The sequence below is a fragment of the Prenolepis imparis genome, unplaced genomic scaffold (genome assembly GCF_030444845.1).
Source record: "Prenolepis imparis isolate NDT839.2.m4 unplaced genomic scaffold, iyPreImpa1.0 SCAF_9, whole genome shotgun sequence".
NCBI classification, from domain to species: Eukaryota; Metazoa; Arthropoda; class Insecta; order Hymenoptera; family Formicidae; genus Prenolepis; species Prenolepis imparis.
In genome coordinates, this window is record NW_028141167.1 from 10,424,278 (window position 1) to 10,449,063 (window position 24,786).

Below are 24,786 nucleotides of genomic sequence, written 5' to 3' on the forward strand. Positions count from 1 at the left end.
AACGAGAGCAGTGAACGTGCTCCGAAACGAGTGGTCGTGAAAATTCACCCTGCGTCCGATAACCAATAGGAAAGTACGCTTTCTGGTGAATCCAGGCGACGCCATTTTTGTTCCTAGGAAAGAGAGCTTCCTATTGGCTATTGTGAATCGGACACAAAGTCTATAAATATGTACGTATATGCATAAAGAAATCAATTGTGATTGATCGTGTGTATAGAGAAAATATTCGGAGTTGAATAAATGAATTGTTTTACTATTTATTATGTAATTATAATAAAGCGAGCATTGAAGGGTGAGGGTCGAATTTTTAGAAAAGTAGCTCTTCTCTTTGTCAGGGATTCGCTGATTGGTTGATTCTAGCATCATGATCGACATGAATTTTATATGTATTTTACGAATTGAAAAAATATATATATAATTCATCACCATTTTTCGATTAATTTAATTTATAAATAAAATCAAAAGATTTTCTGGAAGCTGCGTATCGCTTTTATTTCTAAATATCTGATGAGAAATGTTTTTAGCTCAAGATTAATATTAAAGTAAACAGAGACAGAATCTCCACCAATTCTATCTTTTTTTTATAAATCTAAACTTGATTTTCTATAGGATAGTATAGGAAAAGTTCGTTTGAGTATACTATAGAGGTTAATTGTAACGACAGACCGTTATGTTGTGAACACGTTTGAAATCCAGAATAATATAAGAATTACAGTGATTACAATCGTTTTGATTTACGAGATTGTTCGCTGCAACATAGATTGTTGATTTAAATAGCATGCATTAATAAGTGAACATGTGAAAATATTGATAGCTGGGCTAAATAGAAAGAATATGGTGCCCCAGCTGAAGCCAAGCTGAAAAGAATTCATGTTATTGTGTCAACGAATAATCATTTTTATACAATTTATTAATTAAGTCTTTTGTTTATTCTTGAAAGAATAGACATTACTAAAATTGTACTACGAAATCCATTCTGGTAAGCATTGTTTTATTAGAAAAAAATACACTTGTGTTTAAGAAAGTAGATTGTATGTATTATTATGAAATTTATTTTTATGGTTATCTCTTTTATATTATTCGATTTTGTAGGAAATAAATTTCATATAGAATGATTTAATGTTTTATAGAAAGTTTTATAAAATTTATAGAATGATACTGAATGTAATTATTATATTTTAAGTTTAAAGCACTTTGAAAAGAATTTTGTTTTTGCATATTTATAACTCTTACTAAAATGAGATTTATATAAATTTATATTTTTATTTTTACAGTTTGGAATAAAAATGTTTCGAATAAAGAACAGTGATCATTCCGATCATTCCACATTGCATCAATATGAGAAGACAGGTTAGTCAATGGATTGTTTAGTTCTTGTGTATATTCTAATTTATATAATAATTATAATTGTTAAGTTTGATTTTATATTTAATATATAAATAATGCTATTAATCAGAATATAATTATGCTAAATATTATTCTTTGTACTGTTATTGTAATTATTTAAAGCAAATTAAATGATTTTTTAAAATTTTAGTGCAAAAGAAATTTCAACCTGTAAAAATTGCAGAATTAATTGGATCATCTAAAAAATCACAAAATGATCAAGCAAGTAAGCCAGTTTTTCATATATATATATATATAATTTATAATTTCATATATATTAGATAAAAATTTTTAACATATAATATGATATAAATATTTATGTTATGTCACTTAAGAGTATTATATTATTAACAAAGGTTATATCAATGTATCATTTGCAGATTCAACTGTTAAAATTATAAGTTTACCTGAAAAGCTCACTCCATATTTGAAAAGTGCATCGAATAAAAAAAGAAATGGTTAGTATATACAGATATTTTTTAATTTTCTTTATCTATTCATGTGTAATAATATAATATAATTTATATAATTGTTTAATTATAATTGTTATATTGGATGATTGCAAAAGTTCGTGCCCGATTTGAAGTTATTACCACCATCTATGCAAATCGGGCACGAACTTTTGCAATCATCCAATATATATGTAAAAACTTTTTATATATATATACAATAAATATTTATATTATGCCACTTTAGAGTGTTATATTACTAACAAAGGTTATATTATATCAATTTATCATTTGCAGATTCAACTGTTACAGTTAGTTTACCTGAAAAACTCACTCCATATTTGAAAAGTGCATCGAATAAAAAAAGAAATGGTTAGTATATATAGATATTTTTTAATTTTCTTTATCTATTCATGTGTAATAATATAATATAATTTATATAATTGTTTAATTATAATTGTTATATTGGATGCATCGAATAAAAAAAGAAATGGTTAGTATATATAGATATTTTTTTTATTTTCTTTACCTATATATTATATCTTATTATAGAACTACATCATATTCTTGTTTATATTTATTCTATTATATTTTGTTTTCTTTGCAGAGACAAACACACATGTAAAAGTATCTCATAGTAAGAGAAATGTGCGAAGAAATTTAAACTTTACAAAAATACCATCTATCATAGTTACAACTGGAACTGCCTCAACAACAAACAAGAATAATTTAAATAATAGTCCAAAAGAAGAAAACTTACATTTGCCTACAAGAAAAAGTTTTTTACTGCCACCGAATACCATAAAAGATTCGTATGTTAAGGACAGGCAACGTAAGTCTATATTACCTCAATCACGCATGTTAACACATTCTGTGTGTAGTAATGAGTATTCCAGACTACCTAAGAAATCGAAAAGTTGTCCATCTATTGTGAGAGATACAAATGTGCGAATTGATTCATGTATGAATTCTGTCATACACGAAGAAGTTAACCAAACTGTGATACAACATTTATCATCGCAAATGTTTTCTGTGAGTGACAAGTCTAAAATAAATGGTTTAAATTCAAATCGTACAGACATGAAGAACAATATAATAGAAAAAAATTCCGGGAATTTAATTAATGTTGAAGAAAATAAATGCTTATTTGTGACAAACAATTATAAAAAACATTTGCATCAATCTGCACAAAGTGTTCAAATGATAAATCAATCATGTTTGAATTTAAAGCCCAGCTCTAACGAGATTGATGAATATATAAATCTTAATAAAACAAAACTTACAGTTTTGGCATCTAAACTGAAAAATGATATTGTCAGATTAGAGGAAGATATAATACCGAATTTGAAATTAATATTTACTAACATTACAGATGTATTATCTCTGTTAAACATAACAACAAAAGAAATCGATAACAGTAATTTCACTGACAACAAGATTTTGGAGCAGATGGTTGAAAATTTAAATGATACTATAGAAATAATGAATAATACAAACACAAAATCGCTATGTATGATTAGCAATAATTGTAATACTAAAGACAGTTATATTCCGAGAGGAGTTTATAAAACGCCTGATACCACTTTAAAGAAGTTTGTCGAAATGGAAGATGGAAAGAACAATTCTGGAATTCAGTCATCATGTCAAATCGATCTGTCTTCCGAGAGTAATAAGGAAAATGATAGCTTTGTGAATTTAGAAAATAAGCTGGATATCACTAATATAAAGTCTAACACGAGAATTATATCACTTAAAAAATATACTCCTGTGTCGAATAGGTACACTGACAAGAAAGTAGAGAGACCTTTGAGGGAATACATGGCTTTAAAATCACGTATGAGTTGTTTGCTAACACCTAATATTAAACGTTTTAGTTCTTCGCAATCAAATAACGATAATTTGCATTCTGAATCTGGTGATGCAAAAGCTTCCTTGTCGGGTAAGATACTTGCAGAACTTTATAATTTATATGAAGATTAGATATACAATTTTATGTATTATTAGATTTGCTTTATTTTTTTATTTTGCTTATTTTTTAAAGACTAGATATATTTCCTTTGTTTCAATATTTTTATATTAATGGCATAAATGCGTAGAATAAAAATGTTACGCTATTTTTCTTTTTATTTGCTGTTTGTCGGCACATGGTGAATGTAAAAAGCAGTGTAAAAGGAGAATTCTAAATGAAAAAATAATTAATTTAAAGTAGAGGAATTTTAGAAAATGGAAAAAACCGATGATTAAAACATTATAAAGCCTAATATGTTTAATAATGTTTTAATCATATAAAGACAATAAATAATATATATAATAATTTAAAAATAAAGAATTGTGTGTGTGTGTGTGTATATATATATATGTATCTGTATACTTGTGTTGCGCGTTATGCATAAAAAGTTTTATAACTTATATAAGAGGTTTTTATCTATAACATTTTTTTAAATAAACCTGTAAAAAAATTATTAATTTATTGTATTTAGCATAATATAAAAATATCGAGAAACATATTGTATAAAAAACTTTTATATACTATATAATATATAATAAGAATTTTATAGTAAATAAATGATGTGGATTATAACATAAAATTTCAGGTATCTGAATCAAAATATACTGATAGTGTTTATATTATTATATCATCATCAATCAAAATTTAAATAGTTTTTAGAATATGAAAATTTATATATATACATATATGTATACATATATATTATGCTCGATGCAATGATATTTTTCTATCTTAAGATGGCAAAACTGCGGAATTTCAACTAGGCGCATGCGTGAAAAAAAACTCTAGCAACGCTAGTCTCTATTGCTGCTTCTTTCTCTTTATGGGCGCAAACGGACGTGTATGATACCGTGATAAACAAATTATAAATCGCAGGTAATCTTTCGTGCTGAAACCCATCGAATTTATATTAATGCGGTGAAGGCTTTATTAAATCCGTTCGCGTATCCCAGTAATCGAATTTCGCGATCGCGACGAAGTGTCTGCGAGATATTGAGATGCAAAGTGAATCGGTGCGATCTGTCGCATCTGCCACGCTTGTGGCTTTTATTTTTATTTAAATTCGAAAAAGTTGTGTCGTGTGGTTGTGTAGATACAAAAGCGCAACAATTACGATTACGAAACTCGGTTTATTAATATTTTTGTACAATCTATGCAATAATTAGTTTATAATCGTTTACTGTATTTTTTCATAGAGATCAGGTTAGATTTTATCGTATGGGAAAATTAAAGGAATACATTTCGCAAATAGAAATATAATAGTTTTGATTTGTGTAGCAGAGTCATATTTTTTCACCAGCTGACGTGCAGTAAAATAGATTTATGTTTTAAACACTCTCTTAGAAGAAATTAAGATTTTTATAAGATAATTATATTGAGATAATTTTTACATTAGTGCAAATATATATGTTTAATTGATACTTACACATTTGATTTTCAGTCATGGTGCGTATGAACGTTCTCAGTGATGCTTTAAAGTCCATCAACAATGCCGAGAAACGCGGGAAGCGGCAGGTATTGTTGAGGCCCTGCTCCAAAGTGATTGTTAAATTCTTGACTGTCATGATGAAGCATGGTGAGTAAATCTAGTATAAGAGAAAATTTATATTATTCATAACATACATTTTATTATACATGATACATATTTCATGCACATTTATCTGAAATTCTATAATTTTATCTTTAAAAATATATTTACAATTATATTTCAAACAAATATCTTTGTTGTATACAGGATACATAGGAGAATTTGAAATTGTGGATGACCACCGCAGTGGAAAGGTGGTAGTGAATCTTACGGGGAGATTAAATAAGTGTGGTGTTATCTCTCCGAGATTTGATGTACCAATCAATGACATTGAGAAATGGACCAACAATCTCTTACCTTCTCGACAGTTTGGGTAAGTACTTGTCTGTCAAGAGATTTTACTTTATAAATGATGATAAGAGATTTCTTTTATATTATATACAATTCTATTGTTATTTATAAGTTCTTAGATAATTGTAACAAATTATGAGATAATTATGCATAATAAAATAATAAATGTTAGTAATGAACAAGAAAAATTGAGGACAGAAAGTTTAATTAATTACAAGTCTATTTAATCTAAAAATTGAAAGTAAACAATTGTGTAATACATATTGTATTACATTACATTATATTGTATTACATTATATATATTGTATTTACATTTCAGATATGTCGTATTGACCACTAGTGGCGGAATCATGGATCATGAGGAAGCTAGGAGGAAACATCTTGGAGGAAAAATCCTCGGTTTCTTCTTTTAATTTTGTTTTTAAATAAAGATGTAAGAACAAAAACCTTGTGTTTTCAATTTTTGATACAACTTTTACACAGAGTGTAAAAAATGCCTTTTTCAAGTGTAATTGAACATAATATAGACTCTATAGTATAAATTCTCGACTATACTATAGAAGATAGTAAATATCTGATTTTAAGCATTTTATATATCAAATGCACATGAAGCTTTGAAAATGTGTGCGCTTAAAAGACAAAATTACGTATTTTGAATATTTTTTTCATATTGAATTTTTCTATATAAAAATTACATAAAGTTCTATAGTACATGTATAAAGTATATACTATAGCTATAGAGATATATAGTATATGTGTCGCGCGCGCACACACACACACACATGAATGCTATAAAATTTCAATGCTATGAAGTTGGCGGCGCTGAGTGCCTGCATTGAAGGAGCCACAATCGCTCATTTCTTTGTTACAATTGTCATGTATTTATAATTCCGAAAAGTATATAATCTCTTTGTCTATCGTTACAATAAAGAGAGACCAGCCCGAAATATGGCCAAAACTAAAACGATTAGCAAAGGATGCCCCAAGTGCGAACAGCAGGTATTTTTGAATAGTTTCTTTCGTATATATGTTTATATATTTATTTATCAAATGTAATATATCATGTATAAAATTGTGTACTATTTATGTTTTCTAACGTTCGCAATCCACCATGAAAAATTCTACTCTCTCTTTTGCTACTTATCAAGCATCTTTTCTATTTTAAATAAATAAATCTTTGGTAGGCAAATTTAACATTGAACATATATGTATGAACATATATGTAAAATAAAAATAAAAAGTAGATATAATTTTTTGTAATTAAATGTATTTTTTATATGCGAATGCATATGTTAGGTTTCATTGAGTTTAATCAGTTAATTGAAGGCAAAAAAAGAGCAGTTATCAAATTATATATATATATATATATATATATATATATATATAATATATTGATTATATCAAGAATTTTTGATTTAGTAATATTAATTTTATTAATACATATTGTTTTAATAATTTTATAATTTAGTAGGTATATATGTGTGAAATATTTTGTTTATTATTGCTTATATATATATTTTTTTTTTTTGCCAAAATGGACATAAATTGCATTGTGCATAGAATAAAAAATATTGTTAATAAATTTAATCACTTTCATATAACATATATTATAAGGTACCTGTTGCCTGCAAAGCTTGTCCCTGTGGACATTCCTTTTTCAATGCACGGCGCAATTCTATCAAAAGTCCACCCAGTCCTGATGGTGGAGCGATGAAGACAAGGAGAACTAATCGTATTAAACGCGAGAAGCCAAATTATTATGATGCTTTGGAATATGACAAACAGACGAAGAAAAGTAGCAAAGTAAGAATTATATTATAGAATATTTTTAGAAACTAGATTATTATATTAATACTTTATTACATAGCTTTATATGACCACAATTGGGTTATATTCTGTCTTAATATTATTATGTAAAAAATATATTTTTTCTCAAAATATTTTATATTCTCAATATATATATATATATATAGAAATTACTCTATTCTTTTAGATCAGACAAACTACAGATACTGCAAGTGACATTGATTGTCGGCAGTTGAATAAAAAGAAGAAGCGGAAAGGAAAGGGAAAGGGTAAGAGTGGCAGTAATAGTGGAGTTGGAGATGATGATGATGAAATGGATGGGATCAATGGATTATCTCCAGAGAAACAACTCACTTGTTCTCTCATATTGCAAGAACTAAATAACAAAATGAGAGTGGTAGCTTGGAAGCCTATGTGAAATTGAAAATATATATAGATACATGCGTATCTGTTTGACAAATCCGACAACATCAGTTCGACATGATTGCTATGCAGTAGTAAGGCGCAAATAAGACAAAGGTAAGCGGTGTTATGCGAGTTCCTATGCCATCGGAAATTTACCGAATTATATCGATTTCAGTCCCTATATAGACTTATCTACAGATATAATTGACTGCCATATAAAAGTCTCTAATCAATATATAATATTTTTTTACGTCACCATACTTTTGTGGATTATTTTTCATCACAATTGTGATGTTATCTCAAAGATGTTGTGTATGAGACATATAGACTTAATTTGTGTTTTTCAGTTTATATATATATATATATATATATATATATATATATATATACTGTCTATATTTATATCTCACAGATTCAATCTTCAAAATTTTATTTATCCGATACTAAAATTACAGATAATGATGTAATTATTACTATGTCAGATTTGTAATCATGACTGCCATATATAATATTCTTAATAGGGAATATAAATACAGTTTAACAAACAAAATCTTCCAAAACTATTTATAGCAATCATTATACTTATCTATTTGAAGATTAAAAATACGTAAAAGTCATGACTATTTTATTTATATAAATGCTCTTAGATTTACTTAAAAAAATTTTGTATATTTTTTATCGTCTTAAATATTGTGTATAGCTCTATAAAAGGTCAATTTCGTATACATTTATATTAAGGGCTGAATTGTGGTGATAAAGATTTGTATATACAATATAAATAAAAAAAGCAAGATAAAAAAGTTTTATTTTAAAACTGGATTTATATTTAATATGTGCACTATTCATGAAGCTCTCAGTAAATATTATTTGAGTTTAGCAGAAAGGATATGTGATGAGAAATACTTAAACTTTAAAATGTAGAGAAAACTGCACAAAGAATTCAAAGACTAATTTGAGAATGATAAAATGCATAGACAGTGAATGTATTAATTTCTAATCTATTCAACTTATTTAATTAAATTTACCTAATGCACATCTTGCAAAAGTTTCTGTGGCAGTATAGGAGATGACAGAAATTGATAGGAGTTTATCGATACTTGGAAAAGAGCTCAATGAATACAGTAATGTTTCTTTCTTTTTTTGTGACAACTGTTACAATTTATTTATATTCCTATTACATATTAGATCACTTCACATTATCAACGATCACATTTTCAAAATAATTTACTCTTTTACGGTAGTGTCCCCTTGACGATTGTTATTCTCGGCGTTTACGGGCAGCTTTGTTGCTGTTGTTGAATTTGTTTGGTTCTCATTGAAAACCAAAAGCAGAGGTAAACCCCCTACGACCATACATGTACCCATGCACAGAAAACACACGGTATAACTTCCGGTTACATCGCGTAAGTAACCTGGAACAATATTATCATTGCTTCATACTCAATAGTTATTAAAATGACAAGAATTAATTACAATTAAATACAATATATATATATATATATATATATATATATATATATATGGTATATATATTGTCGATATAATATTACATCTAAGAGAGAATCCCTTATAAAGATCTCTTATAAAGATGAATAAATATGCTCATTTAAATATATAGAGTATCATATAATATGTAGAACTCATTTCACAAATAGATTCTTTAATTCCTTATTTTCTTTATTTTTCTTTCGTAAATTTGATGTTAGAAATTGATATCTTTCCTTCACAATTTAATTTAGATTTTTATTTGTAATTTATAATAAGGAATAAGATATTGCTATATACTCTTGAAATTTAATTTGCGAAAATACTATCCATTTTCAATCGTTTGTAATTTGAATGCATTTTCTTTAACATATAACATTTTCTGACATTTTTTCTAATGGAAAATCGATTCCAAATTGGTAACAATGATATGACTTTAATCTATTTTAATCATTCTAATATATATATATATATATATATATATATATATATATATATATGTATATATATATATATATATATATTATAAAAAAAAAAAATGTAAGCGATGATTTTCACAGACAATCTCAAGGTAATTAAAAAAATCATTGAGCTAAAAAGCATCCCTGGTAAATATTGACACATATTGTGTGCGCGCGTGCAGCTTCTATATTTTTATCTTCGCACCTTTGACATAATTATGTGCACGTAATTAACATGATGTATTATAATATGACTCAATATTTTTTGCTGTTGTCTCTGGAGGTGCACGAGAATTATTTCGCTCATTATTTTCACAATTATAGACTTTTAGAATAATAATTAATGAATTCAATTTGTGTGCGAATAGTTCATTAATGTAAATGTATCAAAAGGATATTTTAATTCAAGTCAAAGAAAAGGAAGAAGATGATTACTTTCGAAAAATAACATCAGTATATAGTTCTACGGTTGAAAAGTACCTGCGAGTGGTGGAATGGAGATCGCACCGATGCTCTGGAACATCCTCACGAGACCGTAACTGGACGATATTTTGTCGGTGCCGTATTGATCGGCGAGCAGGACGGGAACTAGGAGAAACCAACAGCCTAGGCATAGTCCATACATGCCCACGGAACACGCCAATACGTAAAACGAGTGAGCCATCGGGATCGCGAGAACCGCCACACCGGCACCCACTACGCTGCTCGGTGACAAAAGAAAAAGAAATCGATACTCGATAAATAATTATTATACTTTGTGCTCCAAGCTCTCTCAGGCAACAAAACAAAAATATCGCTTCGAGATCATTAATTGCCTGTTTATTTATTATCCACTGAAGAGAGAATAAAAATAGTATCTCCAGGATCCTAAAATATCTTCCAAATGTGGCGATTGTAATTTCGGAGCATCGAATAAAACAAACGGAAAGGATTCGATTAATAAATATCGGCCTTTGTAATTTTTAGCGAAATGATCAGAAATAGAGATGAGAGAGAGGTACTTTCTATAAGATAAATTTTGTTATGTTCTTTTATAATCGATGCGACCCTCCATAATATAAATCTTTTCATACTTGGATGGATTTCACGGAGACAAAAACACGTGTCATGAATAAAATCGCTCACCTTCCGATATATCCTTTCCGTCGATCGAACAGCTTGAGATCCGACAACCAGCCAAGGCCGAGTCTACCGCACAAGTCGAGAGCGGCGGAGATGGCCACCAGGTAGCCAGCCTCCGACTTGGTGTAACCAGCGGCGTGGACGTACGCCGGCAGGTAGTACAGCATGTACGGGCTACCGGTGGACATCAAACTGACGGAGATGCACATCATGATGAACTGCGGATCCTTCAGCAACGACAGATCGAGATAGCGCGTCAGTCTCTGCATACATGTGATCCTGGATTCCGTCGACGCTGTCAGGGTCAAGGATGGCATCCTGCTTGGCGGCGACGACGGTGGCTGCTGCTGTTGCTGCTGTTCCGGCGGACCCATCGCCGTCACGGATGATTTCAGCGATCTCAGCGACGTTCTCGCGGCCTTATACACGCACGTCGAGTCCGTCGAGAGATCCTCCACGCTGTGCAGGATGCTGGAACTGCGAATCTTGGCGATGGGCTTCATACGGAGACCCTCGCCCATCACGTCCTTCTCCTCGTCGCTATCGGTCAATTCGACCGCAACCACACCGCTGTTCTGGTGGAACAGTTCGTTCAGTATATTGTGTCGGGCAGTTGAATCGTTGGCGAACAGCAGCTCTAGTTTCTGTTGCGTCGACTTGTCCTGATCCTGGAGATAAATTCATTGTCATTTCTTACAGTCGAAATATCGGTTAGTCATAAGTTGATTATATTTTTCTATGTACAATATTGTTTGTGTACTAGCATAAGAATACTGATAGATCTTAATTTTTTAAAATAAAATATATATAATATTAAAAAATGTATATCTAATGAATATATAAAAATAATAAATGTTGATATATCAATAGTAAATATATATTATTGGATTTACATTGAGAATTTTTACCTGCTCCTTCACTTCTTTCTCGATCTTCTCTACCAAGACATTTTCCTCAGGTGCATAATTTTCGTCCAGTGGCCGGTACAACGTCGCGCTGACGCACACATGCAACATGCAACCGCCCAGCAGCAATATCGTACCGTGGAAACCGAAGTCTTTGACAAGAAATTCGATCAGAAGCGGGAACATGAAGCTACCCGCGGCAGTGCCGGACACGCAGATTCCGTTCGCCAGTGCACGATGCTTGTCAAAGTACTGCGATACCAGGATTATACCCGGCGTCGTAGACAAACCACCGCCGATTCCTATAAAGGTATTTTTTTTCTCAATAATTATGCGATAATGTAAGATAAAATGTCTTTCGATGAACGCGAGAAAACATATAATTCAAGTTTAACAAACCTGTCAACACTCCAAATGTAAAAAAGAGGTGTATCAATCGCGTGGCAAAGTAACTAGTTGTAAGACCTAGAGCGCAGAAAAGTCCTCCCACAAAAACCACCGTTCGACAACTGTACTTCTGGCAGAGCATACTTGTTACCGGAGCTGCGAAATATCGATTTATTAGTGCAAAAAGGAAACGTATATATTGACGTATCAGGTTTCAAATATAATTTCAAGATCGACTCTAAGAAGATCATATAAACAGAACAGAATCTTTTACAATGAAGACGACTTACCGAGCGCTAGACATAGGCACGTCAGAATCGCCGGTATCCAGGACGCGACCGAGGCAGACGAGTCCTTGAAGGTCTCCATGACCTCGACATAGAGCACTCCGTAGGACTTGACTAACCCGGTCACCCAAAACTGCACGAAGAAGGCGCCGAACACCACCACCCAGCCGTAACCACCATCCAGAGGGACATACGTAGTATTCCGGGGTTTTCTGGTCTCGTTCCTCTGTCGGGATTTTCTCCTTTTCGGGGCTATACACTTGACGGACCTAAACCAACATTCGGAACGTTATTCGAACGAATGCTTACTTATTCGCGAATTTACGAAAACACACAATTATTTGTGATATAATACGCTGCACATAATGCACAACAATTGTTTTTATTATTTTTTTAATTACTCAATAAACGCGATAAAATTCTTAAGTGTAAATTAGAAATGAGAGAGAGATATCTGTAAAGATAAAATTTTTTTTTTATATTTAGGAAAATAGTATATTAACTTAGAGAAATAGATCAGCGCACAGAAGCTTGTCAAAACTAAAGTTTGGAAAGCATACGTTTTTCGGTATTATTAAATTCTTAATTATTAGCGCTTTCATCTTCCCGATACCTGATTCTCACAACACCCCGAATATTCGCTCCGACACCGACCTGAGCTCCCTGGATTTAGCGATGAGCGGCCGGGCAGTGAGACTGGATATTGTCAGCAGGTTGTCATTGTCCTCGTCCTCGAGGAAGGTGCCTTCGGGACTCTGCAGATGCGGCGGCACGATCGGGGTCGACGTCGCCGTCGCCTGGACCGCCAAGGATCCCGGCCGCTTCGGCGACGGTGCCCCGGCGGCGACGCCGCTCAGATCGTACACCGGCGCCGAATGGATAGAGAACAGCGAGCCTAGCTGCGTCGCCGGCTGATCATTCATATTCTCATCGATGACCGCGCTGCTGCCTGCGACGACCATCTCCTGGGACGACGCTGCCGTCTTGACGACGCCGACGTCGACGTCCGCCAGGAGGCTCGACGCCCGACACGCATCCTGAAAGCTCCATTCCCGTGGTAGCGACATGTTTCCTCGGCGGCTTCCTCGGCGGAACCGGGGGGACCGTAATACATTGGATTATGTTACTTGGTTGGTCGCGCGTGGTTTACTTGTACTTTGGTCTCTTCTCTTCTGATCGTCGAGTTCCTCGAGCTTTTCCCTTGGTCACTCTCAGCCACACCAGATTCACCTGCTCCTCCACTGAATGGAGAACGAATTTATCTCTCCGATGTCTGATAAACGATATTCACCCCTATCGTAGTGGTGCTCTTTAAAACAGTGCAACCTTTTTTTATCTCTTTCCTTTTCCTTCGGCTATATTCCTCGAGCCCCTCGATGGGGCTTTGGTGCTTCTCGATTTGTTCGAGGATAAGCTGAATGAACAGGAGCAGGTGAATAAGTCAACGCGATCAGGATCCTCTTGTCTAATTACCAAAACACTTCTCCCTACCTTGTAGAGTAGACTAAGATTCTCGGTGAACACACGGTGAGTTCGCAAGGGGTGCGCACGCAGTCTCTGTGATGGAGGGTTGCCACTAACTGAAAATTTACAGTAGGATCGATACACGTCGGCTATGCTGACGTGCAATCTTCACGGAAATCACCCACGACCCACGTGCGAACGCACTGACAGAGGAAAAACCGCGTACTCTATATATATATATATATATATAAAATGAATGCGAAACAAAAAATCTATCGTTTTTTTCGGCCAACACAAAACTGGGTTACATACATATGGAAAAATACAAAGTTTTGCAATAAAGAGAGAAAATAACAAGTCCATCTATGTTTTAAACACTTTATATATAGAGCGTTAGCAACCGGAATGTTGGCAATTGGATGAAACTTGATTCTATCGAGAAAATAAAAATTGTTTAGATAAACAAAACTACGTTATGCTCGATATAATTATATTCAATTAGAGATTCAAAGCTTTTTTATAAGGAGAAGAATGATAAATCACACTATGCTTGAAACATCCTGTGTATAAAGTTTCATCTTATTGTGCTTTGATTGGATTCCAAGAAAATACAAATTGTTTAAAAAAAATTGATATTATATCCATGTTTATGTATGTAAAAGTGCGAAACTTTATTGTAAAAGAAGGTATAACAAATCATGTTTGTAACACTTTGTATATGGAATGTTAGCAATTGGACAAATTTTGAGATTGTCCCGAAAAAATATTATTTCAATAATTACAAAATTTTGTAAAAAACTTATCGTCGTTCTTTAATGTGATATGTAACGTTTAATTATCAGAAAATATTCATTAAATAAGAATTTATATGACGTGTATAAATATGCTTAAATAATGTAATATTTCTTAAAATTTTATTGATGCGATTTCTCATAATGCAATTGAATATATATATCATGTTAATTAATGCGACGAATGTTTTGCCGATTTATTAGTATTGCATGATAATTGCACGAAAACTTGTCACTTTATTATTTAAATTAACTTATATTCCTTGATATTTCGATTGAAGTAAGATCCTACTGTAAATTTCCACCAATCACTCGGAAATTTTCGAAATCCTTATCATTAAAATCACCCTTCGCATTGCGGTTCAATTTGATTGTCTCCTTGATATCGACCTTCGCTCATCATTACGTCATCTAGCGTGCACAGTTCGTCCTCGATTGCCGTAATTACCTAACAGCAATTATAGAGGAAATACATGCAGGGATGACTGTGTTTCACGAATTGCTGCAACCGAATATAATTCAATCATTAGGTCGAAAATAATAAAAAAAGCTGTTAATATGTCATTAATTTATTATTATTTAGTTTACTGTTAATTAGTTTAATATTAGTTGGTAATTTTGTCGAAAAAAGATCAAGAATTTTATCTCATCAATTTAGCTCTCAAAATAATGTGTCTTGAGAGTTGCTTGTGATATAAATCTTGCATAGTAAATTTATAGAGCATGCAGTAACGACAATAGAAATAACAATATTGATAATAAATATTGGAACATATTATTTTGCGACATTTAGCTCGATCCGCTCCGTTTGAATTTGGCGATTTCTCAATAATCAAGCCCCCTATGACGAGGGTAACTTCTGTGCGCAGCATCCGACTGGATCGATGACAAATCTGACTACATCCCTCGCTCGCGCTCGCGCTTTATCTCGAGGCATTAGTACTTGGGCTGTTCCACGGTACACTTTTCTTGGGTGCGGATCGGTTTTGATATGTGACAAATAGTAGATCCCGATTGGATCCTTGGAGATCCGTTTCGCTCCAGAGAATTGGATGAGAAGTTCAAGATAGGGCGTATATAATAAAGTAGTGTTGAGAAATATACGTGAGTGAAAGCTGTTTCATCCTAAAATGAATCACAATTAAAATTAGTGAGATTTTCAATGAAATATATTTATTATTTTCAAATATATATATGCATTCGTACAATATGTGCAAGAGAGTAAATTTATTTATGATAAACTATTAAAGGACATATAAGAATATATTTTAATATAAATATGTACAAAAACGAAAGCGAATGTACACAGAAAAATTCATATAGTGGAATTGAAATATAGTGTATTTTGTCTGACATTACAGAAATGTAAAAAGCTTTTATCGAAAAATGGGCGGAGGCTGTTTATCGTAGAGGAGAATACAAACTTTCGTCGATAATTCAATTAATCTTTAACATTAAATAAAATCCAGCAAAAAAATATTATTTATAATTGAATGAATTTTATACACATTATTTATTTTTAAAAAAGAAAGCTGACAAATTTTTTCTGATTTAGACATATGTTATATTAAAATATCAAACATGATATTTATTTATTTATTTTTTAATTGAAACAAAACATTAAAAGAATAAATTAAAACAAATACGTTAAAAGAGATTAAGATTGTTATTAATTGATTGTCGATTGCTTAATATTGTTTATTTTTATATGAGATACTTTTATTGCAACAAATTCATTTGATATTAACTAATATTTTAAAATAATATAAAATTAATTGTAGGCGTTAAATGTCAAATTATTTAAGAATATACGCACTTAATGATTTACAAAAAGTGGAAAAATTAATAACCGACTTATTTCGTTAATATACTTATTACAGGTGACTGCACAATGAAGAAATTGCACGTAAGGACTGTGCTATCGCTCATCTTTATCATTTTACACAACGCTCCGCCTTTAGGATTCGTCATCGCCAAGAGGATGAACTTCAATAATCCAAGTGATTTCAAGATTGGCGGTGTCCTCTCCAACAATGAGAGTAAAACACACTTTGAAGAAACGGTCCGCGTAAGAGATAAATTATGATTGATAAATTATTCCTAGAAAAATAGTAAAATGTGTTAATTAAAAAGTATTTATCATATAAATACATGTAATAAATATATCATATATACATATATTTCTAATCATATATATTTAATTAGTACTAATAATATAATTTAAAATTATAATTTAAATAGCAGTGTGTAATAATGTCCAAAATATACACAACAATATTATTATTAAATTTATTTTTGAAGTAGATTTTTCATAATATAGATTTTTATAGTTTATATATAGTTTATACAGTTTTTTTTATATATATTATATACGATATATGGCTTGCATATATATTGTATTTAATATATTCATCTGAACATCTATTCATCTGTATAGATGTAACGTACATACATATGTATCTTTACGTATGTTTCAGCATCTCAATTTCGATTTCCAATATGTCAATAAAGGGGTCATATTTCAGTTTACGGTAATTGAAATGGATTCCAACCCGATCCGAACTGCACTAAGTGTTTGCAGATCTCTGATAGCGAAACAGGTGTACGCGGTAGTAGTGTCACATCCGCTTATCGGCGACTTGTCACCGGCCGCGGTTTCCTATACTAGTGGTTTTTATCACATACCTGTGATCGGCATATCGTCCAGGGACTCCGCCTTTTCGGACAAAGTATGCAAGCTAATCTAAGAGATAATCTGGAATGTTTAATACAATCTGATCTACAATAATATAAATTAATATAGGATGCTCTCTAAAGAGCAATGATTTATCGCGAAAATAAATCATATACGATAAATAAGTAAAAAAGAATTTAATATCTTAGAAATCAGACTTTTCTTTTTGCGTGCAAAATTATTTTCTCTAAAAAAATTAAAAATTTTAAGAATTGAGAAATTTATATATTATTAGACAATCTCACCTTTTATTATCAATAATGTCGCATTATTCAATAAATAAAACTGCATAATAACGTCTTTGCAGAATATCCACGTCTCATTTTTGCGCACTGTACCACCGTATTCGCATCAGGCGGATGTCTGGGTGGAATTGTTGAAGCATTTCAACTATATGAAGATCATCTTCATCCACAGCTCTGACACGGACGGTCGTGCGCTCCTCGGACGTTTTCAGACAACGTCGCAAAATTTAGAGGATGACGTAGAAATCAAAGTGATCGTATGTTGCATCAAGTGCACAAAAAAAGAATATATATTATATTATTTGTATGTTATTAGATCACTATTTCAGGTTGAATCAATCATCGAATTTGAACCGGGATTGGAGAATTTTGTGGAGCAATTAATGGAGATGAAAGGCGCACAAGCGAGAGTTTGCCTCATGTATGCTTCGTAAGTATTCATCATAATTTCCAACATTTACTTCAGGAATTACTGTAATAGAAAAAAAAAATGTTAATTTATAATGTATAATATAAAATATAAATTATTTTTGCGATCTATATTCTAATTATATAACATATGACAATAATCTCTAATTGTATAACATTAAGTGCTAACGATAGCTTATTTTCATATTTCAATCCTTTGATTTGAAGCAATCTTAACTTCAACTTTGAAGTGTTGCAAAAGTATTTTAAATAAATCTGTAAATGCTCTTGGATAGGAAAACGGACGCGAGAGTGATCTTCAGAGATGCTGCCGCTCTGAATATGACCGGTACCGGATATGTGTGGATCGTTACCGAGCAGGCATTGGACGCATCGAACGCGCCGGAGGGTTTATTAGGATTGAAGTTAATTAATGCCACTGAAGAGAAATTACACATCACCGATAGTTTGTCAGTATCTTCGACATGTCCGGTATTTTTATCGTGTTATATTCTAATGACAAATTCTTCAGTTTATTCGAAATCGTTTCCCTTTCAAACTTGCTCGGATATTAACGAACAATTCTTGAAAATTAACAATTGAAGATAAAGAATTTCTCTCGCAAATCTTTAATCAAGAGCTGGTCTTACTTTAAAGAAAAAATTAAAATTGCTAATTTATGGAAGGCTTATCTCTTTTTTATTTATTGCAGACACGTACTCGTATCCGCGTTACGAGCGATGAATGAGACGGAAAAAATCACCGAGGCGCCAAAGGATTGCAGTGATTCCGGTTCCATATGGGAAACTGGCAAAAGCCTTTTCCAGTACGATTTCTCGTCTTTTTTATGACTTAAGTTTCTAATAAATATACAACAACAAAATTCTAACAAATCTTTAATAATAGCGGAATCTGTTATTGAGATTATTGTTGTATTATTATTATTTCTTTGAATTTTAGATACATTCGCAAGCAGGTACGACCGCAGGGCTTGACAGGTCGAGTGGCATTCGACGATAATGGTGACCGCATATTCGCCGAGTACGACATAGTCAACATCCAGTATGCAGGTCCAGACAATAAAACGCAAGTGTCTGTCGGCCAGTATTTTTATCCCGCTGTGAGTAAATAATTCCAATAGCGATTTTCATAATTTTACAATTTTATTTTAATTGAATAAAAGATGATACTTGTACGATAACGAATTATGGCTACACGTTATCATAAATATATCTAGTAAACGAATAATGTTATCTTTTTACGTTAGATAACGAGATAACTTTACAAATTTAACATTTGTTATTATTTTGTCTCATATACCGTCACACTATATATTTTATAAATGTAACAGAACGGTACTAAGATGAAGTTACGAGTGAACGAATCCAACATAATATGGCCGGGTCGTTTGAAGACTAAACCCGAGGGTTTCATGATACCGACGCATCTGAAAGTGCTGACGATCGAGGAAAAGCCGTTCGTTTATATTCGCGAATTAGGCGATGAAGAAACCAAGTGCAAGGCCGAGGAAATCGCGTGTCCTCATTTCAACACAACGGATGGCGAAAGTACGTTGCTCCTATTTCACAGAATAACAAGTTTTCTTAACAAATCTTCCTCCGATTGTCAACATTTTTGTTAAGGCAAAAAGAGAACTGCCAAGTCGATAGTAGGACATGATGTTTTTAAAATTCGATATTTTTTAGAAAATGTAATAATAATATATCTTTTTCAGACACGCGGATGTTGTGTTGTAAGGGATACTGTGTGGATTTACTAAAAGAATTGTCGAAAATGATTAATTTTACATACAGCTTGGCTCTGTCGCCCGATGGTCAATTTGGCAGTTACATGATCAAAAACAGTTCAAGTGAGTAATTGAATTAGAATTGTCATACATACGTAAGAAAAAATTAAATTTTTTAAAAAAGAAAACATTTTATTATACAAACGATTTTAAAACTCGCATATATATAGACTCACCGTTTAGTTTGTAAATTCTTATTTTTAAGCGTCGGGAGATTAATTTGATTTTTTCTTCATTTTCCATCTTCCGTGTTTCTTCGATATATCAAAGTCGGAGGAAGGAAAGAGTGGACTGGTCTTATCGGCGAGATAGTAAACGAACGGGCCGACATCATCGTTGCGCCGTTGACAATCAATCCTGAACGTGCCGAGTTTATCGAATTTAGTAAACCGTTCAAATATCAAGGGATCACTATTCTTGAGAAGAAAGTATGTGCCACCTGAAATTAATTTTTGAATCACATTAATATTACATCTTATATGAAGATCTTAGATGAAGAAGCAATCTAAAAGCAAGCGTTTTATTTCAAAATTTAAAATAAAATTATTTTTATAATTATTTTTTTTAATTATTATAAATGTATAAACATATTTTATAAAAAGTTTTATAATATAAAGATTATAATCTCTTATTCTTTCACTTGTAACATTTCAGTATAGCATTTCAAAGTAATCTAAAATTAAAATTTTTAATTTTTTCTTTTTTTAACTAAATATAATTTCATAAATTATTTTATACAACAATAAATATGCATTAAGCGAGATTTTAATTGATTCAGCCTTCGAGATCATCTACTCTGGTTTCCTTCTTACAACCGTTCAGCAACACTCTTTGGATTCTGGTGATGGTATCGGTACATGTAGTGGCATTGGTTTTGTATTTGCTCGATCGATTTTCACCCTTCGGCAGATTCAAATTAGCCAACACCGATGGCACCGAAGAAGACGCTCTCAATCTATCCAGTGCTATTTGGTTCGCTTGGGGTGTATTATTAAACAGCGGTATAGGGGAAGGTAAAGATCGCATATTCTCCCCTTCTTCTTCTTGTTTATTTAACCGAATATTACTTGAAGAAGCTTAGAAAAAAAATCGACTCTAAATTCAAAGTTTGAATCAAAGAACATCTTAAAAATTGATTCTCGCGCATCACGCACATATTGCTATCTTGATCGATTAATTAAATTTACAGGTACTCCACGGAGTTTTTCTGCGCGCGTATTAGGAATGGTGTGGGCCGGATTCGCTATGATCATCGTCGCATCGTATACTGCTAATTTAGCCGCGTTCCTCGTCTTGGAGCGACCTAAGACTAAACTTACCGGCATCAACGACGCTCGAGTGAGAATAACTTTATTAATTGTTTCCTGAAAATAGACGCACTGGAAATAAAACAAACGTATTAGTGAGTAATTTGATATAAATACCTGTAACGTTTGTGTTCGTAAAGCTCAGAAATACGATGGAGAACTTGACGTGCGCGACAGTGAAGGGCTCCGCCGTGGATATGTATTTCAGACGCCAGGTAGAATTGTCCAACATGTATCGCACGATGGAGGCGAATAATTACGACACCGCTGAAGAAGCGATTCGCGATATTAAAATCGGGTGAATACTCCTAGATCTTTGGATCGTAGGTCTATAACACGTTTAAAGTCTTGAATCTTATATTGTTTTAATTTCGTATGCTGTAATTATCTGCAAAAAATAAAATCTTAAATTAATAATAGAATGTTATTCGACAAATATTTTTTGTATTTTTTCTGATTAGATAATTACATTATTCCCTTTTCAGAAAATTAATGGCCTTCATTTGGGATAGCTCGCGATTGGAATTTGAAGCAGCTCAAGATTGCGAGCTGGTGACAGCTGGTGAACTATTTGGTCGTTCGGGTTACGGGATCGGTTTGCAGAAAGGATCACCCTGGGCGGATGCAGTTACATTGGCAATCCTAGATTTTCACGAAAGTAAGCTCACATTAATTCGATGCTTTATTCTTGTTTTTTTTAAATTTATTTCCTACATGGTAAAATTCGTTCTTACAATCTTTGTTATGTAATTTTTTATGTTAATTTTGTTGTATAATATTGAATCTATCTCTCCCTCATATAACAAGAACTTCACACTAAATTTAATATATTAAATATCTAACGCGTTAATGTGTCTAATTATTCCATATTTTTGTCTAGGTGGTTTTATGGAAAGCCTCGATAATCTCTGGATTTTACACGGTAATGTGCAACAATGTGAGCAGTTTGAAAAAACACCGAACACTCTCGGTTTGGAGAACATGGCAGGGGTGTTTATCGTCGTCGGCGTTGGTATTGGTGGTGGAGTTGGTCTAATTATAATCGAGATGGTATACAAGAAACATCAAATACGCAAGCAAAGAAAAATGGAACTAGCAAGACACGCTGCTGATAAATGGCGAGGGATGATCGAGGTAATGTAATCAATTCAATTGACATAATCAATTTCCTTAAATAATGATATATAAATTTTTTTACAATCATGATAATCAATTTACATTAAATTGATTAATGATTTGGATCTATATATATTCAAACTCGCATTTGGAAATATCGCTTTCGTGTTTCTCGTAAACTCATGAATGAAACCTCAACGCTCTAGTCATAAATTATGTAACTCGTACATTTTTGTAAATCATTATATTTTATCGTGAGCAGAAACGGAAAACTCTGCGAGCGTCAATTCAGAGCTGTCAGCGAAGGATCCAGAGCAATGGTCTGAATGATCCCGCGACAGTGAGTTTGGCGGTCGATACGGTTGCCAGGTCAAACGTAGGCTCGCGCAGTCCAGGTCGTGCCTGGCCAGGTGACAGCGACCTGAGACAGCGGCCAATATCCCGCTCTGACGATATCCGATTATCGCCAGCCGCCTATACCGCCGACGTGTCGCACCTCATAGTCTAATCTCTCACATTAATTTGTAGTTTTTTACCGAATAAGAAGTGTTGTGTCTTAACCGCTTCTAGTAGATTACAATGAGATTTTTCCTCACTAGCGAAATATGATCGCAAGGATATATTTAAAACGGCGGATGTATTTGAGATAATTAATCGTCTGCTCGTTAGATGTTTATAGAAGATTGCCATGAAATATCTTAAGAAAATTTTGTGAAATATATTTATTGTTGCATATATAAAATGTTGGTTTGTATAAACTGGGTTTTGTATAAATAATTTTCAAATAATTTTCGAGAACATAAAATATATGTATAATTAAAGAATTAATATTTTTATCGATTCTCCAATTTACGCGCAAATATTTGATTTATTTAATGTTAAAATATGAAGAAGTTTGTTTAAAAATCAGCCATTAGACTTTATTTGCTATATATATAACAAGAAAGAAATACATATATTTATCGTAGTCATCACTGCGTAATGCTGCGAATTATAAAAATATGTTGAAATATAATTGATTTTTGTTTTACATAAGATCTTTTAGACCTAATTCTATAATTATCTATAATTATCCGGTATTAGAATTATTCAACTATTTTATCAATACGATATATATATATAAATTCTTCAAAATAAGAAATTAAAATTAATATGAGATTTTTCTTGCATTTTTTATATCTTGTTTTTTCTTTAAAAATCTGAATATACATTTATTTTATTTTAAATATAAAAAATTGGGATAATTTATATAATTTAAGAACTATAATTGAGCTAAATAAAATATGAGAGAAAATAGCTATTTTAAATACATTTTCATTAAATAATGCTGAAGTATTCTCACAGTTATCTTACTTCAGATATATATCAGATTGTTTATCAAGTTTGAACACAATTTAATTTAATCATAATAAATCTAGTTACCTTAGTTACTGTGCTTATATTGTTGCTTACATAAAACTAAGCGTAGGAATAGGATAAGGACAGACATTCAAATGAGTACAATAGATAGGTAACAACTATTAAATAATTTTCGAAAAAATTCACCTGATCGATGACAAAGCTAACGATATCTTGCCGTAGGTGACGGAAGTGAAGGCGTAACTGAAGAATATCCCAGAGTAGTTGAAGGATATCCTAGTGTGGAAACAGGATAATCTGCAGATGGATCTGAAGGACTTGGAATTGGTGCAGCTGGAATAGCTGCAGAAGATACAGATTGACTCGGATTTTATTGCATACAGTAGACGCACCGCTACGCACTAGCACTAGCCGAACTCGAGGCAGTTGCAAAACTCGAGCCGCCTGCTGGCTCGCTCAACTTCACCACGCCGATTGCTGGGAAACTGGGAAAACCATTTGAAAGACCTGAAAAACCACCCAACTGAACAGCAGGCTGTGAGATGGCGCCTACAGTGGACGCAGCCGATGTTCCAACAGCAGCTCCTTGTTGCTCGTATGGTGGTAAATATGTTGGTCCAGGGGTTGATACTGAAGGTGGTAAATATGTAGCAGGCGGACGTGTAGGTCGTGGTGGCGGTGGTGGTACCGGTGGTCGCGGTCTAGGTGGAGGTAGATATGTACGGCGTGTAGGAGGAGGTGGTGGAGGAGGAGAAGGGGGTGGTCCATATGTTGGTGGCGGCGGCGGTGGCGGTGGTGGTGGTGGCGGTGGCGGTGGCGGTGGCGGTGGCGGTGGCGGTGGCGGTGGCGGTGGCGGTGGCGGTGGCGGTGGCGGTGGCGGTGGCGAAGGAGGAGGTATGTATGTCGGTGGAGGCGGAGGGGGTGGTGGTGGTGGTGGTGGTGGAGGCGGTGGTGGTGGAGGCGGTGGTGGCGGAG

General features: G+C 32.7%; 6 protein-coding genes and 1 long non-coding RNA gene across 11 annotated transcripts; 4 read left to right on the forward strand and 3 right to left on the reverse strand.

Moving 5' to 3' along the window:
* Nucleotides 1-10: 10 nt before the first annotated feature.
* On the forward strand, nucleotides 11-4,327 carry LOC145941076 (uncharacterized). The gene is made up of 6 exons (XM_083046886.1): nucleotides 11-979; nucleotides 1,275-1,350; nucleotides 1,538-1,612; nucleotides 1,767-1,844; nucleotides 2,133-2,207; nucleotides 2,443-4,327. The coding sequence occupies exons 2-6, from the start codon at nucleotides 1,287-1,289 to the stop codon at nucleotides 3,813-3,815; spliced, it is 1,665 nt and encodes a 554-aa protein (XP_082903012.1). The 5' UTR covers nucleotides 11-979; nucleotides 1,275-1,286; the 3' UTR covers nucleotides 3,816-4,327.
* Nucleotides 4,328-4,583: 256 nt separating this feature from the next.
* On the forward strand, nucleotides 4,584-6,168 carry LOC145941077 (small ribosomal subunit protein uS8A). The gene is made up of 4 exons (XM_083046887.1): nucleotides 4,584-4,719; nucleotides 5,285-5,419; nucleotides 5,579-5,744; nucleotides 6,042-6,168. Exons 2-4 carry the CDS (start codon nucleotides 5,287-5,289, stop codon nucleotides 6,133-6,135), a joined length of 393 nt encoding a protein of 130 aa, XP_082903013.1. The 5' UTR covers nucleotides 4,584-4,719; nucleotides 5,285-5,286; the 3' UTR covers nucleotides 6,136-6,168.
* Nucleotides 6,169-6,563: 395 nt separating this feature from the next.
* LOC145940169 (uncharacterized) lies at nucleotides 6,564-7,946 on the forward strand. Its single transcript, XM_083045089.1, has 3 exons — nucleotides 6,564-6,721; nucleotides 7,337-7,525; nucleotides 7,716-7,946. Exons 1-3 carry the CDS (start codon nucleotides 6,671-6,673, stop codon nucleotides 7,944-7,946), a joined length of 471 nt encoding a protein of 156 aa, XP_082901215.1. The 5' UTR covers nucleotides 6,564-6,670.
* On the forward strand, nucleotides 7,914-24,541 carry Nmdar1 (glutamate ionotropic receptor NMDA type subunit 1). Of its 5 annotated transcripts, none has more exons than XM_083045084.1 (18): nucleotides 7,914-8,047; nucleotides 11,960-12,216; nucleotides 16,716-16,903; nucleotides 17,313-17,564; nucleotides 17,877-18,071; nucleotides 18,144-18,244; nucleotides 18,519-18,692; nucleotides 18,935-19,048; nucleotides 19,183-19,342; nucleotides 19,574-19,790; nucleotides 19,958-20,092; nucleotides 20,300-20,457; nucleotides 20,808-21,042; nucleotides 21,219-21,367; nucleotides 21,477-21,634; nucleotides 21,822-21,994; nucleotides 22,217-22,470; nucleotides 22,715-23,276. In XM_083045084.1, exons 2-18 carry the CDS (start codon nucleotides 12,009-12,011, stop codon nucleotides 22,958-22,960), a joined length of 3,117 nt encoding a protein of 1,038 aa, XP_082901210.1. In that variant the 5' UTR covers nucleotides 7,914-8,047; nucleotides 11,960-12,008; the 3' UTR covers nucleotides 22,961-23,276. The 5 variants fall into 5 exon arrangements, with proteins under 5 accessions (XP_082901210.1, XP_082901214.1, XP_082901209.1 ...); XM_083045088.1 differs by lacking the exons at nucleotides 7,914-8,047; nucleotides 22,715-23,276 and adding exons at nucleotides 11,580-11,711; nucleotides 24,034-24,541; XM_083045083.1 differs by lacking the exon at nucleotides 7,914-8,047 and adding an exon at nucleotides 11,580-11,711.
* On the reverse strand, nucleotides 9,084-11,767 carry LOC145940997 (monocarboxylate transporter 12-like). Its single transcript, XM_083046733.1, has 4 exons — nucleotides 11,762-11,767; nucleotides 11,005-11,669; nucleotides 10,360-10,580; nucleotides 9,084-9,345 (listed from the first exon to the last, which is right to left on the reverse strand). Exons 1-4 carry the CDS (start codon nucleotides 11,765-11,767, stop codon nucleotides 9,158-9,160), a joined length of 1,080 nt encoding a protein of 359 aa, XP_082902859.1. The 3' UTR covers nucleotides 9,084-9,157.
* On the reverse strand, nucleotides 12,711-14,250 carry LOC145940170 (uncharacterized). The gene is made up of 2 exons (XM_083045090.1): nucleotides 13,194-14,250; nucleotides 12,711-12,849 (listed from the first exon to the last, which is right to left on the reverse strand). Exon 1 carries the CDS (start codon nucleotides 13,645-13,647, stop codon nucleotides 13,201-13,203), a length of 447 nt encoding a protein of 148 aa, XP_082901216.1. The 5' UTR covers nucleotides 13,648-14,250; the 3' UTR covers nucleotides 12,711-12,849; nucleotides 13,194-13,200.
* On the reverse strand, nucleotides 18,168-21,549 carry LOC145940171 (uncharacterized). Its single transcript, XR_014425969.1, has 3 exons — nucleotides 21,454-21,549; nucleotides 20,206-21,393; nucleotides 18,168-18,286 (listed from the first exon to the last, which is right to left on the reverse strand). It is a non-coding gene; the product is annotated as an uncharacterized LOC145940171 (long non-coding RNA).
* Nucleotides 24,542-24,786: the final 245 nt, after the last annotated feature.

What these genes read in the sequence shown, in the direction of transcription:
- LOC145941076 (XM_083046886.1), top strand. Translation starts at nt 1,287, where the DNA reads ATGTTTCGAATAAAGAACAGTGATCATTCCGATCATTCCACATTGCAT. An exon ending in ATCGAATAAAAAAAGAAATG is followed by an intron (nt 1,845 to 2,132) that starts GTTAGTATATAC and finishes TATCATTTGCAG; the next exon opens with ATTCAACTGTTACAGTTAGT. An exon ending in ATCGAATAAAAAAAGAAATG is followed by an intron (nt 2,208 to 2,442) that starts GTTAGTATATAT and finishes TTTTCTTTGCAG; the next exon opens with AGACAAACACACATGTAAAA.
- LOC145941077 (XM_083046887.1), top strand. Translation starts at nt 5,287, where the DNA reads ATGGTGCGTATGAACGTTCTCAGTGATGCTTTAAAGTCCATCAACAAT. An exon ending in GACTGTCATGATGAAGCATG is followed by an intron (nt 5,420 to 5,578) that starts GTGAGTAAATCT and finishes TGTTGTATACAG; the next exon opens with GATACATAGGAGAATTTGAA. An exon ending in TTACCTTCTCGACAGTTTGG is followed by an intron (nt 5,745 to 6,041) that starts GTAAGTACTTGT and finishes TTTACATTTCAG; the next exon opens with ATATGTCGTATTGACCACTA.
- LOC145940169 (XM_083045089.1), top strand. Translation starts at nt 6,671, where the DNA reads ATGGCCAAAACTAAAACGATTAGCAAAGGATGCCCCAAGTGCGAACAG. An exon ending in GCCCCAAGTGCGAACAGCAG is followed by an intron (nt 6,722 to 7,336) that starts GTATTTTTGAAT and finishes ATATATTATAAG; the next exon opens with GTACCTGTTGCCTGCAAAGC. An exon ending in AGACGAAGAAAAGTAGCAAA is followed by an intron (nt 7,526 to 7,715) that starts GTAAGAATTATA and finishes CTATTCTTTTAG; the next exon opens with ATCAGACAAACTACAGATAC.
- LOC145940997 (XM_083046733.1), bottom strand. An exon ending in CGGAAAGGATATATCGGAAG is followed by an intron (nt 10,581 to 11,004) that starts GTGAGCGATTTT and finishes GTCACCGAGCAG; the next exon opens with CGTAGTGGGTGCCGGTGTGG. An exon ending in CTCCATTCCACCACTCGCAG is followed by an intron (nt 9,346 to 10,359) that starts GTACTTTTCAAC and finishes ATATTGTTCCAG; the next exon opens with GTTACTTACGCGATGTAACC.
- Nmdar1 (XM_083045084.1), top strand. Translation starts at nt 12,009, where the DNA reads ATGCAACATGCAACCGCCCAGCAGCAATATCGTACCGTGGAAACCGAA. An exon ending in ACTTTGAAGAAACGGTCCGC is followed by an intron (nt 16,904 to 17,312) that starts GTAAGAGATAAA and finishes CGTATGTTTCAG; the next exon opens with CATCTCAATTTCGATTTCCA. An exon ending in GCCAGTATTTTTATCCCGCT is followed by an intron (nt 19,343 to 19,573) that starts GTGAGTAAATAA and finishes TAAATGTAACAG; the next exon opens with AACGGTACTAAGATGAAGTT.
- LOC145940170 (XM_083045090.1), bottom strand. Translation starts at nt 13,647, where the DNA reads ATGTCGCTACCACGGGAATGGAGCTTTCAGGATGCGTGTCGGGCGTCG.